Consider the following 13,617-nt stretch of genomic DNA (forward strand, 5'->3'; position numbering starts at 1 on the left):
CCACCCACCAACAGCCTGTTCTTCTTGTTTCTTTGTTTTGGTTTTTTTTGTATGTGTGTTTGTTTTTTGTAATCAGTAGTTATGGAGACAACCATTTATTTACCTTATGAAGCTCTTTACCTAACGCTTTCTAAGGTCTGGCCCAATGCTGCCCTCTTGTGACAAATCTTAAAAGGGCTGCCAAGAGCGATGGAAAATCAATGGGTCATGGCACCTGGAGGGTGGCATAATAAAGCCTCAGCCAGGCTTGTGCCTTCGGTGAGGGAATTCTGAATCTCTTCCACTTCAAGTAAATGAATGTCCATGGTGTCCTCTTCTGAGAAGGGAGGAAGCTGTATGTAATAATCAGGAGTCCCCATGTTCTGCAGTGATTTTTGTTCCATTGATGTAAATTTCAAAACTCTGGAACTTGCCTTCTAAGATGAGCCTGATTGGGGACTTCTGTCTGTATTTGGGGAAAGCTTGTCTACTGACCACTCACTTGGGTTTTTTCGCCTTTTAGAACCACCAAAGCCAGCTCCCAGACAAGGTGCCCTGCCAGTTACCAAATCTCCTGACAATGCGTTTGAGAACCCTTTCTCTAAAAACGCTTTCAGTTCACCACAAGCTTCTGTAAGTATTAGCTGCTGCCAACTGATGCTCCAAAGTGTTTGCCTCTTCAGTTACCCTTGTTTGTAGGCGAGTAGTAGCTTTCTGATGGTAAAGGGCATTTGAATAAGATTTATCATCGACAACGAGCACAGGGTAAACATCAGCTCAATCCAGGGAAAGATTATTTCTGCAGGGATGACTCTTCTGAACTTGGGACGTGAATATCATATAGAAAAAGCCTTTTGTGTCTCACTGAACCTGACTCACGAAAACATTTTGGGGGAAAATCAATGCAAAATACTACCTTAAAAGATCTTTCAAAGATTAAGTTTCTGATTTCCCACTCGTGGTTCTTTAGTTCATAAAAATATACTTCCCATTTGGGAGGGGCAAACATAATTTACCTGAACCTTGGTTGTGATGTAAATAATAAGTATACATCGCTAGTTACAAACTAGAAAATACAAAATATTGTAGACCCTTCTGCGACCTAAGCGATTTTTAAAGAAATTAGAAAAGTCTTAAGTAGAGGGGTTTTTTTTTATAACTATAATGAGACCTACTGACTGATTGTTTATATTTTCATAGATGGCTTCTCCTCAACCCGCTTCTCCTGAAGTATATAGGGATCCTTTTGGAAGTCCTTTTGCCTAATTTCGTAAGTAGGGTGGCCTAGAGGGGGAGGGGGAAATCTTAATGGGGCCGAGGTTAAATCTCTGTCATTTAGAAGTAATAGACATGGAAACCTACTTAGCTACTTTGATAATGACAAGGCTGGGCATTTAAAAATAGAGTCGTTATCTCTATCATAGGCATACGGGTTTCTACCATATCCTGTGCTTTGATACTTCAGTTCTGTACAGAAGTAAAGCACAAGAGGACACAGAACAGCTTTCTAGTTTTTTGTTTTGTTTTGTTTCTTGTTCTTTTGTTTACCTTCATAATGAAGTGATTGCAAAGCATCCTGGCAATTACTTGGCAACTATAGACTAGCAATTTTCAACTTTTTTTCATCTCATGGCACACACAAACTAATTACTATGATTCTGCAGTACACCAAAAAATATATTCTATTTTTTTGCCAAACTGACAAAAAAAAATAGGTATAATTTTGATTCATTCACACAGGATGCCTATTGCCAGCTTTTAATTGAACAATCTAAGGGAAATGAGGTCAGTAATGTCCTTGACTACAGTGTCAGGTATTGCATGTTTTAAGAATTTTTGCGGCATCCCAGTTAAAATCACTGGGTTCAAAATCTGTGGACCTTCTGAAGCCACCAAACAGGTCAGCTAAACAGACGATGATCATGGCACTTCTGCCTCCCAAATCACTACTTATTTGTTAGTGAGGGTCTTCAAAGCTGGTCTGAAATAGTCTGATGGCATTAAATCCCGAAGTGGTGACAGTTGCCTATACTCTTTCAAAAGCAGTGTGGAGTGCAGGTGAGTTTGCAGGTTGATTCTTCTCACTCAACAGAGGATTTCAGCCTCCGTTGTCAGTGTAACCACCATAATGCTAAGTCCCTGGGAGGCCTCAGCACAACCCTGTCTTTCTCAACAGTGAGCGGAAGCACCTTTGACTGAAGTTAAAAGATTGAAGTTAGTGAAGGAAAGTAGACTTATGAGCATTTTAGAGGAGGCGGGACATAGCGGGTCAGGGAAAACAAGAGAAAAAGTAAAAAGAACCCTTTATTTTTCAGTCTTTTCCCATCCAAGTAGACTTCTAAACTATGCCTTGACCCACCTTGAATTTAGTTGTTTTAAATAGATAAATATCTTCACTCTGACAGCAGTAAGATTAAGTTTATTTGCAGTTTGGATCATCCCCCCTCGATCTGTTTCTACAATTACAGTGTTTTGTAAAGGGCTTTTTGTTTTTTCATTTTCTTTTGTGTTTTTTTTTAATAAAATCTGCTTCAGAGGACTGGGTGGGATTATTGAAAAGGCTAATTCTAGGGCCTAAACACCTCAGCCCTAAAGTATCCCCATCTGGTGCTGAGCACAAAAGCGTCATAAGTCCTAGCGGGGACTCATTCTCACCATTGTCTCCAGGGAGACATTGAACAAGTAGGAAATAATAAAGTACACTAGAAGTGTGGGAGGATCGTTTGCACTAAATTGAATTGATTCAAGTTCTCTTTGGAGGCCGTTTCTTCTTTAAGTCGTGAAAGAAAAATAAACCTGAGTCACCCGGCTAAACTTACAGAATGGGAGGGGAACTATCATGGGAGAAAATAACGAACATTATTGATCACTTGTGCTAAACACTTTAGTACAGGTCTGACATTTATTATCTTATTTAATCCTCTTGCATCAGCCCTAGGAGATGCTATTACTGACATTTTAAATAATTACTTGGTATTTAATACATTGATATTCAATCCAAAAATTCTAACTACACATTTTTTCTTCTCCATGCTTCTTTAGCAACTTGGCTTGCTGACACTACAGAGGAACAGAAAGGTTGGCCTTCGTAGTCAAAGACAAAGCTGATAGCCAGATGAACCCTGACCTCTGCCCTTGTCTCAGCTTTGACATATTATCTGTTGCCTTACTTTTGGCTGCCCCTGCTACTTGTAAAATGCCTCTCACTTTCTGATTAGGTTAAAGCTAAGCTGAATCTATGGCTTTAAATAAATTAAGATCCTAAAGTCTCTAGCTTAAATGTAAATGAAATAGTTTCCCTACTTGAACCCTTGCCTAGTGTGTCCCTAAAGGCTTCTAGAACATTCTACCATGCACCCTCTAGTTGGGCAATGCAGCCACCACAAGACTCTTATCCGAGTCTCACCCCTCAGATAAGACTGCTTTAAATAAATTTTAAAATCTCTACTGTTCAAGGTGGTGTGAGGGTTCTATTTTAGAGCATTGAAACCTAAAAATCATGGTAGAGCAAGGCACCTTACATCTGGCTTCAGACCATCACTTCCAGAGAACTTTTAAAGTAAAATTGAAGCAAGTCCAACTCCCCCATAGGTACTTTGGAATCCAACACACCCTAGAACCTTTTTAAAGATATAACTCGTCTTCTTTCTAAAGACCTTTTTTTTTTTTTTTTTCTTTTCAAGGGCAAGGTTATCCTTTTCCCAAGCTGCTAGCTCTTGCCAACGAGGGAAAAACATTTTTTGTCTCTCCTGTCCTTTCCCTCTCATTCTCTTTTCAGTCTGTTTTGCTCCTGGGTTCATATACAATCACCTCCCTTCCACAAGAAATGAAGTTTTATGGAGCAAAATATCTCATGAGTCACAGATTTGAACCCTCGCCACCTTCTCAGTAATCGCTAATCACAGCAACTAGAATTGCAAGCAGGACAGCTGTTACCCTTTCTGCGGAATAGGGGGCCATGTTCTGGAACTGAAGTTTCAGAAGAGTAGTAAATGTCGAAGAAAACCTGAACTCCACTCAGCAATGAAGGACAACACATCACACAGCTCAATGTGATTGTGCCAAACATATTAGGTGCTTATTTGAGGTCACGCTGGACCTTTATCAAGTAACTGGAAAACTTTCTTGAAGCTGCAATCTCAATTAGTTTGAAGATAAATAGAAAACAAAACAAAACTATAGTACAATTATTTGCTCTTATCATTGAAAATCTGATGTCTGCATTATTTTTCTCCTCATAACCTTGGAAACTTTCCCAGTTCATTTTCGCTCCTATTGTTAGCACAGTTCTGAAGGGTTTGTTCTTGCCAAAATGAGTTTTGTTTGTTTTTGTTGGGTTTTTAATGTTGTCTCTTGACCCCTAATGCTCAGGTTCTTGTGGGTGTTAATCAACCACATACGATGTAACCTTTAGGTAGAAGAAGATGGTGTCTGCTCAGGATCTAAACAAGATGGTGGCCTCCTGAACCTCTCTTGATTAGCCCCAACTAGCCCAAGATAAAGTCCTGTGGTTTTATCTTTTATGGTAATAGCTCATCATGTTTGGCATAATTTTTCATCTGGCTTCCTGCTCGGTCATTATAAACACAGACTTGAAATAGTATTGTATATGTCTAAATACCTAAATGTGCTAAACTGGAGGCAATTATTTCTAGGTAGTTTAATTTTGGAAAGTGGAAAATTTTTTGAAAATGATGATCAGCCACATAATTGTTTTATACATACTTGTTTTCTTGTGCACTTTTCTGTATGCAAATAAAGCTATAAATTTACTCATTTCAATAAACTGGAATGGCAGAATCTCATATGTTACCATCAGTTCATTCTAACATTTGACCCCTCTTTTGTGCTAATGTGTTAGAGTCAAGGTATAAGATATACCTAGGTGAATAAACGTTAGTTATAACACATTGTGCATTGTCACAAAGACAAAGAGCAAGTGGAAATCCATGAAACAGGACCATGAATAAGTTATTATTTGACATCTTTCAATTCTTTATTTTCCTCTTTCAGACCTACATACCCCCTCCTGGGCATTTAATGGGAGCCCAATGGATAAGTCCTGTACCAGAACAACCTCAATTGATGTCAGGAATAAAAATCATTTAATAGGGAATTCTTGACTCACACTTTACCCCTCTCATCCTTGTTGGACCTCACCAAGACAACTGTAGACAGGCCCAGGTGGGTGCAGGTCATTCAGGAGAACTTCCGTGTGAGGTGGTCTGGCCAATGGTCAGATATCTTTAGCATTAGGACACTCTCCCCTATATAGAAGTTCAAGGTTCTCATTCTTCTTAAGAAGACCTAGATATATGAGGAAGATAACCCCAAGGCCGGCCTTGCTTGGATACAGAAGTCTTAGTGTTAAACTTGACTTCTCTGGAAATAAGACAAATGTTGGGAGGAGGGGGGAGGGGGGGAGGGAATTGTCTTTGATTGGTGTTTACTGTTATAGGATGTTTGATATTACTGCCTTACCATTCCCCTTACCTGAAACATTTGGTCTCTTTCGGACAACAATGAGTAGAATATTGATAAACTCACATAAAAATAGCTTCCAGAAAGCCACAAGTAGAGAGGGCTGCAGACGCTCTGCAATGTGTCTGACACACTGAGCCTGTGTGCTGTTTCCATGTGGCTTAATCTGTAAGCTCTTACCCGAGGTTAACCCTCACACATGTGTTCAAGGAGTGAACATTCATTCAGCATAGTAGAAATTACTGTTCTTTAGTCACAGGTACTACTCACACCTGTATACTGGCAGCTCAATTCTTTTTTTTTTATAACCTATCCCATTTTATTATATTTGTTCGTTTGTTTCTCTTATCTTTTTTTTATAAATAAATTTTTATTAATTTTAATGGGGTGACATCAATAAATCAGGGTACATATATTCAAAGAAAACATGTCCAGGTTATCTTGTCATTCAATTCTGTTGCATACCCATCACCCAAAGAGAGATTGTCCTCCGTCACCTTCTAGCTAGTTTTCTTTGTGCCCCTCCCTCTCCCCCTCCCCCTCCCCCTCCCCCTCCCCCTCCCCCTCCCTTTCCTTCCCTCCTCCCACCCCCAACCCCCCACCCCCCGTAACCACCACACTCTTGTCCATGTCTCTTAGTCTTGTTTTTTTTTTTGTTTTGTTTTGGGTTTTTTTGTATTTTTCTGAAGCTGGAAATGGGGAGAGACAGTCAGACAGACTCCCGCATGCCCGGATCGGGATCCACCCGGCACGCCCACCAGGGGCGACGCTCTGCCCACCAGGGGGCGATGCTCTGGCCCTCCGGGGCGTCGCTCTGCTGCGACCAGAGCCACTCTAGTGCCTGGAGCAGAGGCCAAGGAGCCATCCCCAGCACCCGGGCCATCTTTGCTCCAATGGAGCCTTGGCTGCGGGAGGGGAAGAGAGAGACAGAGAGGAAGGAGGGGGGGTGGAGAAGCAAATGGGCGCTTCTCCTATGTGCCCTGGCCGGGAATCGAACCCGGGTCCCCCGCACGCCAGGCCGACGCTCTACCGCTGAGCCAACCGGCCAGGGCCTCTTAGTCTTGTTTTTTATGTCCCACCAATGTATGGAATCCTGCAGTTCTTGTTTTTTTCTGATTTACTTATTTTACTTCGTATAATGTTATCAAGATCCCACCATTTTGTTGTAAGTGATCCAATGTCATAATTTCTTATGGCTGAATAGTATAACATGATGTATATGTGCCATATCTTTTTTATCTAGTCTTCTATTTTTTTTTTACAGTGATTAAAGCCTTTAAGCAAACTCTTGGCCAATACAGCAAGAATCCATAAAAGAGTAGTGTCCTTAACATGTTCACCAAGTCCAAGTTGGCCCCATCACCATGCCAAATCCCTGAAAAATGCAACCCAACCCCAATTCAGTCTGTTAGGAGCTGTCACAAGGAGCAGGAGTCCAGGAAAAGTCCGCATCCAGGAAAAGTCCACATGGCACTGGAATTGTTGTCACAATTCTATACTTTGCAGCTCAGGTCCAAGTCCCAATGACCGCTGCTTCTAGCTGGTAATGATTCAAGTAGACTGGAAAAGCCATCTGCAGCATGTGTGGATATGGAGCTTCTATTCTCCTCTGCCTGGAGAGATGAGACCAGGTTGCTTTTCCCTGGAGCTCTGAGACTGTGGCTTGGTAAAGAGAACCTTGGGATACACTAAGCTGGGTCTAGCAGTTCAATTCTTATGGTAACCATGTCCTACCTGGAGGAGGGCTTCGGTTAGGCATCAGAGAGATCCAAGCTAAAAGCTGAACGTTAACAGCATGTGCCCACCTTTCTCACATAAAGGCAATACAAAGAGAGAAGTTATTGATTTTTCTTAAGATAACCTCACATTTGTGAATTGATTTGCCATTTATACAGTATAACTCCATTCTGTCACTATTTTAACTCTGGGAGGTGGGATGTGTGTCTGTCTCATCGTGTCTGAGAATGGCGGCCATGCTTTAAGACAGCTGCAGTCAGTTCCAACTCTTCATGAGTTTCCACAGTATCTCACTGTAAAACTGTGACTGGTACGAAGACCTTTTCAGTCAGTGATTTCAACCCTTCTGTCAACTGGTGTCTAGAGAAAGCCACGCAGAACACAATTCTGTGTCTTTCCTGTGCTGAAAGCAGGGAGGGGAAAGGACAGGGAATGCAGCCAGCTCAGGAGTTGGTTGACCCTGAGACAAACAGGTGTGTGAGGACTCTGACCCGAATTCCCGGAACGGGGTCAATACAAAGTATGCTAATGAGAGATAGGAGCTCCCCTAAAAGTCCCTGGCAAATATTTAAGCTACTACTGCTGGAAGAGATTAGTAAATAATAAAACACTGAATTGCTGATGGTAAAGGTTTGAACTAATTCCCTTCCATTAAAAATAAGAAAGACTGACGGTAATGCTGATGGACAAGGACCAGGCACGTGTCAACTCGCCCAGTGAGGGACTGAGCCCCCACTTGCCCTCATTTCTCTGGAATTGTGTACTTAGTTACTGAAACTGTCCCGTGTGCTGAAATCATACGAAGTCCAGTCTCTGGGAAGATAACAGTGCAGGCAAAGGAACAGCTTCTGTGTTGACCAAAGATGAGGTGGTTATAAGGGAAGAAAAAGAAACCTGTTCTGAAAGTTTTCATGACAACTTTTTCTCAGGATGTTAGTCATGCAGTTTTCTGTCCATTCTTGTTCCATCTGGTTGCCTTCAATCACTACAATTTTACCTCAGTTGTAAGACATTATTGCCATTCCAAAAGTTACATGCCCTGAAGAGCTGAAGCTCAGCTGTGGGTGTTTCCAGGGTGCATCTGCAGCTGCCCCCACCTGGGACTTAGTCACACTAATTGATCATCACAGACCCTTTTGTCTGGAGCAAGGGAGTCAATGAAGAGGGAGGAGGTGGAAAATGGAAGGCTGGCTATGACGTTGGCCTCCCTGCCTCCTCACTAAGACACTGGTTTAGAGCCTTTCTGGTGGAAATGATGGGGCTGGAGGCAGGAGGAGTTGTTTTCTTTTGAGGAAAGACTGGGCACAGGCCAGCAGTTCAGAGCCCATGTACCTGTTAGTAAAAATGGACTGCAGAGATAGAAAGGCTCACAGTGGCTAAAATTATATAGTAAGGGAGTATTTTTCTCACATTAAAAAAAATCTAGATTAATGGCTACCAGTTTGGGTTCAATAATGCCCTTACAGACAGAGACTTTTTCCTAGCTTTTCACTCCAACATTTGTAGCCTTTTGGCTTTCTGCCCCACGGTTATTGCCCCTTAGTCACAAAATGGCTGCATAGATCTATAGGAGGGCTAGAGGGGAAAAGGTAGCACAATTCAATGTCTCCTCCTTGTACTGGGCATTTCAGTTTGTCCCAAGGGTTCCCAGTAGAAGTCAGCTATGTCATGGCAACTGCGAGGTGCAAGAGAGGTTAGGAAATCAAGCTTAAAATTGTTTCCAACCTCTGTAATGAAGGCAGTTAAGGAAGAGGCATGGCAGGCTAGATGATTTGTGAGGCCTGGGACAAAATTAAATTCCATTGTTCAAACAACAGGAAAAGAATGCCGTTAAGGACATTGAATAGGAACTTCCTTTCTTCTTTCTGCAGCCTTTCTCATATCGTTATGTATTTTACCTGCTAGATGTTCTAGAGAAAAAAAGTGAAAATATTAAGTATTCACATGAATCTTACCACACTAATCTTTAACTCATAATTAGAATCACTGAAATTACACAGTTTGCATTTCATAATTCTTATATGCATATACACTCCATTCCTGCCAGAACAATGGAAACGCTGCACAAAACAAACTTGGCTGTGTGTAATTCACTTCCTGACAAGTGTGCATCCTGCCGCGCACCTAGTTTACTGAGTAGAGAAAGATGGGAGGGGAGGAGAAGAACCTGTGGGTTGCTCTATCCTTTCCCTGTCATAAGTAGATGGCTAATGCAGGGAAGTAACACTAGTGAGAAGGGTATGACACTTTGTCTTGGACATTTGTGTTTCTTTTTGTGTTGGAAGCAAGTTCTAGTTCAAAAGAACAGTGTGACGTCTCAGCACTGTCACTTAGTCATTGACACAATACACTTACCTTATGTTCACTTCTGCTTTGAGTTACTGAACTGCCACACATCATGGGCCCACCTGAATTTTGTATTCTTGGGGAGACAGAAACACTGTGCAAATGGGGTGACATTTTCTCTGCCAGTTTCCTCTGTCCATGGGCTTGCTTCATTCTCCCATTGGACTTTGCTTTCAAAACAAAAGTCCTAATATAAAATTAAGAATTTCCTGACCAGGCGGTGGCACAGTGGATAGAGAGTCGGACTGGGATGCAGAGGACCCAGGTTTGAGACCCCGAGGTTGCCAGCTTGAGTGCGGGCTCATCTGGTTTGAGCAAAGCTCACCAGCTTGGACCCAAGGTCACTGGCTCGAGCAAGGGGTTAGTTACTCAGTCTGCTGTAGCCCCACAGTCAAGGCACATATGAGAAAGCAATCAATGAACAACTAAGGTGTCTCAACGAAAAACTAATGATTGATGCTTCTCATCTCTCTCTGTTCCTATCTGTCTGTCTCTATTTATCCCTCTCTCTGACTCTCTCTGTCTCTGTAAAAACAAAAAAATAAAGAATTTCAACAGAGCAACACTAGAGCAATGAACCTGGGGTGGGGCCATTCTGAGTGCTCAGCCCCGCCCACTGCACCAGAGGCACGCCCACAAAGCCTGCCTTGGCAAGGAGGCTTGACCATGAGTGAGGGCTTAGCCAGTGTGACTCCCACAGGCCCGGTGAGACTTTAACCCAGCATTGGCCCACCTCCAAACAGTCTTTGACTCTGTAGCAGTCTCTGGGAAGAAGACAAGCACCCCTATTGGAGGGCATAGTCAGCAAAGCCCAGGGCGAGACAGCTCGACTAGAAAGTGGAAGCTAACAGGTGCAGAGGACTGACTAGTGCTGTGTGTTAGGACTAGGAGGATTACCAGAGACAATACAAATTGGAAGGAGGCAGGGAACTAAAAGCCACTGCACAGAAGGCTTGAATGTTGACATAACCTGATATGAACTCCACAGGATATGCCATTTTGGGGGAAGGGTATGGAGAGGACTGTAAAGCTCCCAAGCGTGCACTTCCTTTTTGTAAATTTACATGTGTGTATATAGATATAGTTCAATAAATTATTTAGATCAGCACATGGTAGCCAATCCCCACTATATCTTAAATTTCAGCCTGACCTGTGGTGGCGCAGTGGATAAAGCATCAACCTGGAATGCTGAGGTCACCAGTTCAAAACCCTGGGCTTGCCTAGTCAAGGCACATATGGGAATTGATGCTTTCTGCTCTCCTCTCTTCTCTCTCTCTCTCTCTAAAATGAATATTTTTTAAATCTTAAATTTCATAGTACAAATCATTAGATAAATAGAATTACATATATACATGTACTCAAATTTAACTTTGCCAGACTACATCTATCTTTTTTAAAAAATTTTATTGATTGATTTTTTTAGAGGGAGTAAGGTAAAGAGATTTAGAGAGAGAGAGGGAGGGTGAGAGAGAGAAACACTGACTTCTTGTTTCAGTTATTTATGCATTCATTGGTTGATTCTTGTATGTGTCTAGATGGGAGATCAAATCTACAACCTTGGTGCTTTGGGACAACGTTCCAACCAACTGAGCTCCTCAGCCTGGACTAAAATACATCCTTCTTATAAAAGAATTTTACCAGAGTCAAGGATTTTAGCATTAATATTTGGGAGCAGGAACTGTGAAAATACAGATTACTTTCAAGCTTAAAATAAAGAATAACATAGTCAAAAAAAATCTATGTGGCCCTGGCTGGTTGCTCAGTAGATAGAACATTGTCTCAGCCTGAGGACATCCCTGGTTCAATCTCTGGCCAGGGCACACACGAAAACCAACCATCTGCGTCTCTCCTTCTCCCTCCCTCCCTTCTCTCTCTCTTCCCCTCCCATAGCCAATGGCTTGATTGGTTCAAGCATGGGTCCCAGGTGCTGAGGACAGCTCAGCTGATTCAAGCATTGGATCCTGATGGCTGTTGCCCGGTGTAGCTCAATATGGGCACATGCGGGAGTTTGTCTCCCTATCTCTTCTCCTCTCACTTAAAAAAAAAAAGAAAGAAAGAAAGAAATCTATGCCTGCCAGATAGTTTGGTTGGTTAGAACTTCATCCCTATGTATGGAATTTGCCCGTTCGATCCCTGGTCAGAGCACATACAGAAACAGATTGAGGTTTCCATCTCTCTCTCCTTTCTCTTCCCCACCTCAAATCAATTTTAAAAATTTAAATTGTATTCAAAACCATGCAATTATTCTCCTGAATTATAATGCTGCAGATGAAGAATCTACGACAAGAGAATAGATTTGCATCATAAACATAGAATCACTTAAAACAATGGGAAGGCAAAGTAACAAAAAGAAAAAAATGCAAATGTTAAGTTTACCTGGAATAACCAAAGCCTAAACTTGGATTCATCTTGAATACATATTTTTAAACAAAAAAATAAAAATAAACAATGGTTTCCCAATATCTTCCTTCCTGAAGTGCCTTGTAAATCTCCATTTCACTCCATTGCAAGCATGCTGCTGCCAGATTTTAAAAACAATGGTGGATTCAGGGATGAGTCCTGGGAGTCACTGAAGAATAGCATCAACATACCCACAATGTATACCACCTACAAACACTATTCTGAATGTATTACAATAAACAATCTAATCTTCATTTCAACTCTGTGAGGTGGGCTGCAACTCCCACCAACACCATTTCATAGAAGAGAGTACTGAGGGACAAAGAACTTAAGGTACCGCCCAAAGCCACATAGCTAGCAAGTGGCTAAGGCTAAGGGGAAACCCCACCCCAGCTGCCTATGTCCTCGCTCTTAACCTCAATTTAACCGCTTAACCACTCCATTGCCTCTTAAGACTGGCACCATTCCCATTTACAGAGGTACATCTTACATTCATCAAGACTTTATTCTCTTCATAGTACTTTTCTTGTACTTCTTATTATCAATATGCTTATCACAAAAATGAGTGAAAAGGATATATTTTCACTTTTTTTGAGAGAGAGAGACAGAGAGAGAGACAGAGAGAGGGACAGACAGGAATAGGAAGGAAGAGAGATGAGAATCATCAATTCGTCGTTGCAGCACCTTAGATGTTCATTGATTGCTTTCTCATATGTGCCTTGACCAGGGGGCTCCAGCTGAGCCAGTGACCCCTTGCTCAAGCCAGTGACCTTCTGGCTCAAGGTAGCGACCATGGAGACATGTAATGATCCCAAACTCAAGTCAGCCACCCTGCACTCAAGCCAGATGAGCCTGCTCTCAAGCCAGTGACCTCAGGGGTTTTGAACCTGGGTCCTCAGCATCCCAGGTTCACACTCTACTACCTGGTCATGTTGTTTTCATTTTTAAAATTAATTAATTTTTTTAACTAAATTTTTTAAGGTTTTATTTATTTACCATATTTCCCTGTGTATAAGACGCATTCTTTTTTGAAAAATTTGGGGTCTAAATACTGAGTGCATCCTATACAGTGGTTGTAGATTTTTATTACTTGCATTTACCACTTTTTCGCACTTGTTTTTGTGCTCATTATTGAAGACAGTGATTCGTCATCATACACAGATGAGGACAAGCTAATGGATGGGAGTTCTGACAGTGATGAGTAGTTGTATAAAGTTTATGATGAATAAAACTTGAATTCAATAACTTTATGTAATACATTTTTTTTCAAATTTCAGGCCCCAAAGTTAAGGTGTGTTTTATACATTGGGATGTCTTATACATGGGGAAAGACGGTATTTTAGAGGGGAGAGAGAGAGAGAGAGGGAGGGAGGGAGGGAGGGACAGAGATAGAAGGCAAGAGGAGCAGGAGCATCAACTCCCATATGTGCCTTGACTGGGCAAGCCCAGGGATTCGAACCCATGACCTCAGAGTTCCAGGTTGATGCTTTATCCACTGCACCACCACAGGTCAGGCCTTTGTTCATTTTTAATTCGGCAAGTTAATACTGCTTTGGCCTTTCCAGAGCTCACTTTCAGGATGGATTATCACTTCAAAATTAAAAGTTTCTAGTTCTAAATGCAACACATCAATTTATCCTCACATTTAGTCCGTTCTAACTCAGGTTTTACCCA

The 13,617-nt window shown here is 41.7% G+C and overlaps 1 protein-coding gene across 4 annotated transcripts in view; it reads left to right on the forward strand.

Moving 5' to 3' along the window:
• The window catches only part of DAB2 (DAB adaptor protein 2), a 168,733-nt gene extending 163,949 nt beyond the window's left edge, over positions 1-4,784 (forward strand). For all 4 annotated transcript variants that reach the window (XM_066378560.1, XM_066378552.1, XM_066378570.1 and 1 more), the window contains 3 exons: positions 503-612; positions 1,180-1,249; positions 3,022-4,784. In XM_066378560.1, coding sequence (XP_066234657.1) covers positions 503-612; positions 1,180-1,245 — 176 coding nt within the window. In that variant the 3' untranslated portion in view covers positions 1,246-1,249; positions 3,022-4,784. The remainder of the gene's footprint in view (positions 1-502; positions 613-1,179; positions 1,250-3,021) is intronic.
• The last annotated feature ends 8,833 nt before the right edge of the window (positions 4,785-13,617 follow it).

Source organism: Saccopteryx leptura, chromosome 1 (assembly GCF_036850995.1).
Source record: "Saccopteryx leptura isolate mSacLep1 chromosome 1, mSacLep1_pri_phased_curated, whole genome shotgun sequence".
Lineage (NCBI taxonomy): Eukaryota > Metazoa > Chordata > Mammalia > Chiroptera > Emballonuridae > Saccopteryx > Saccopteryx leptura.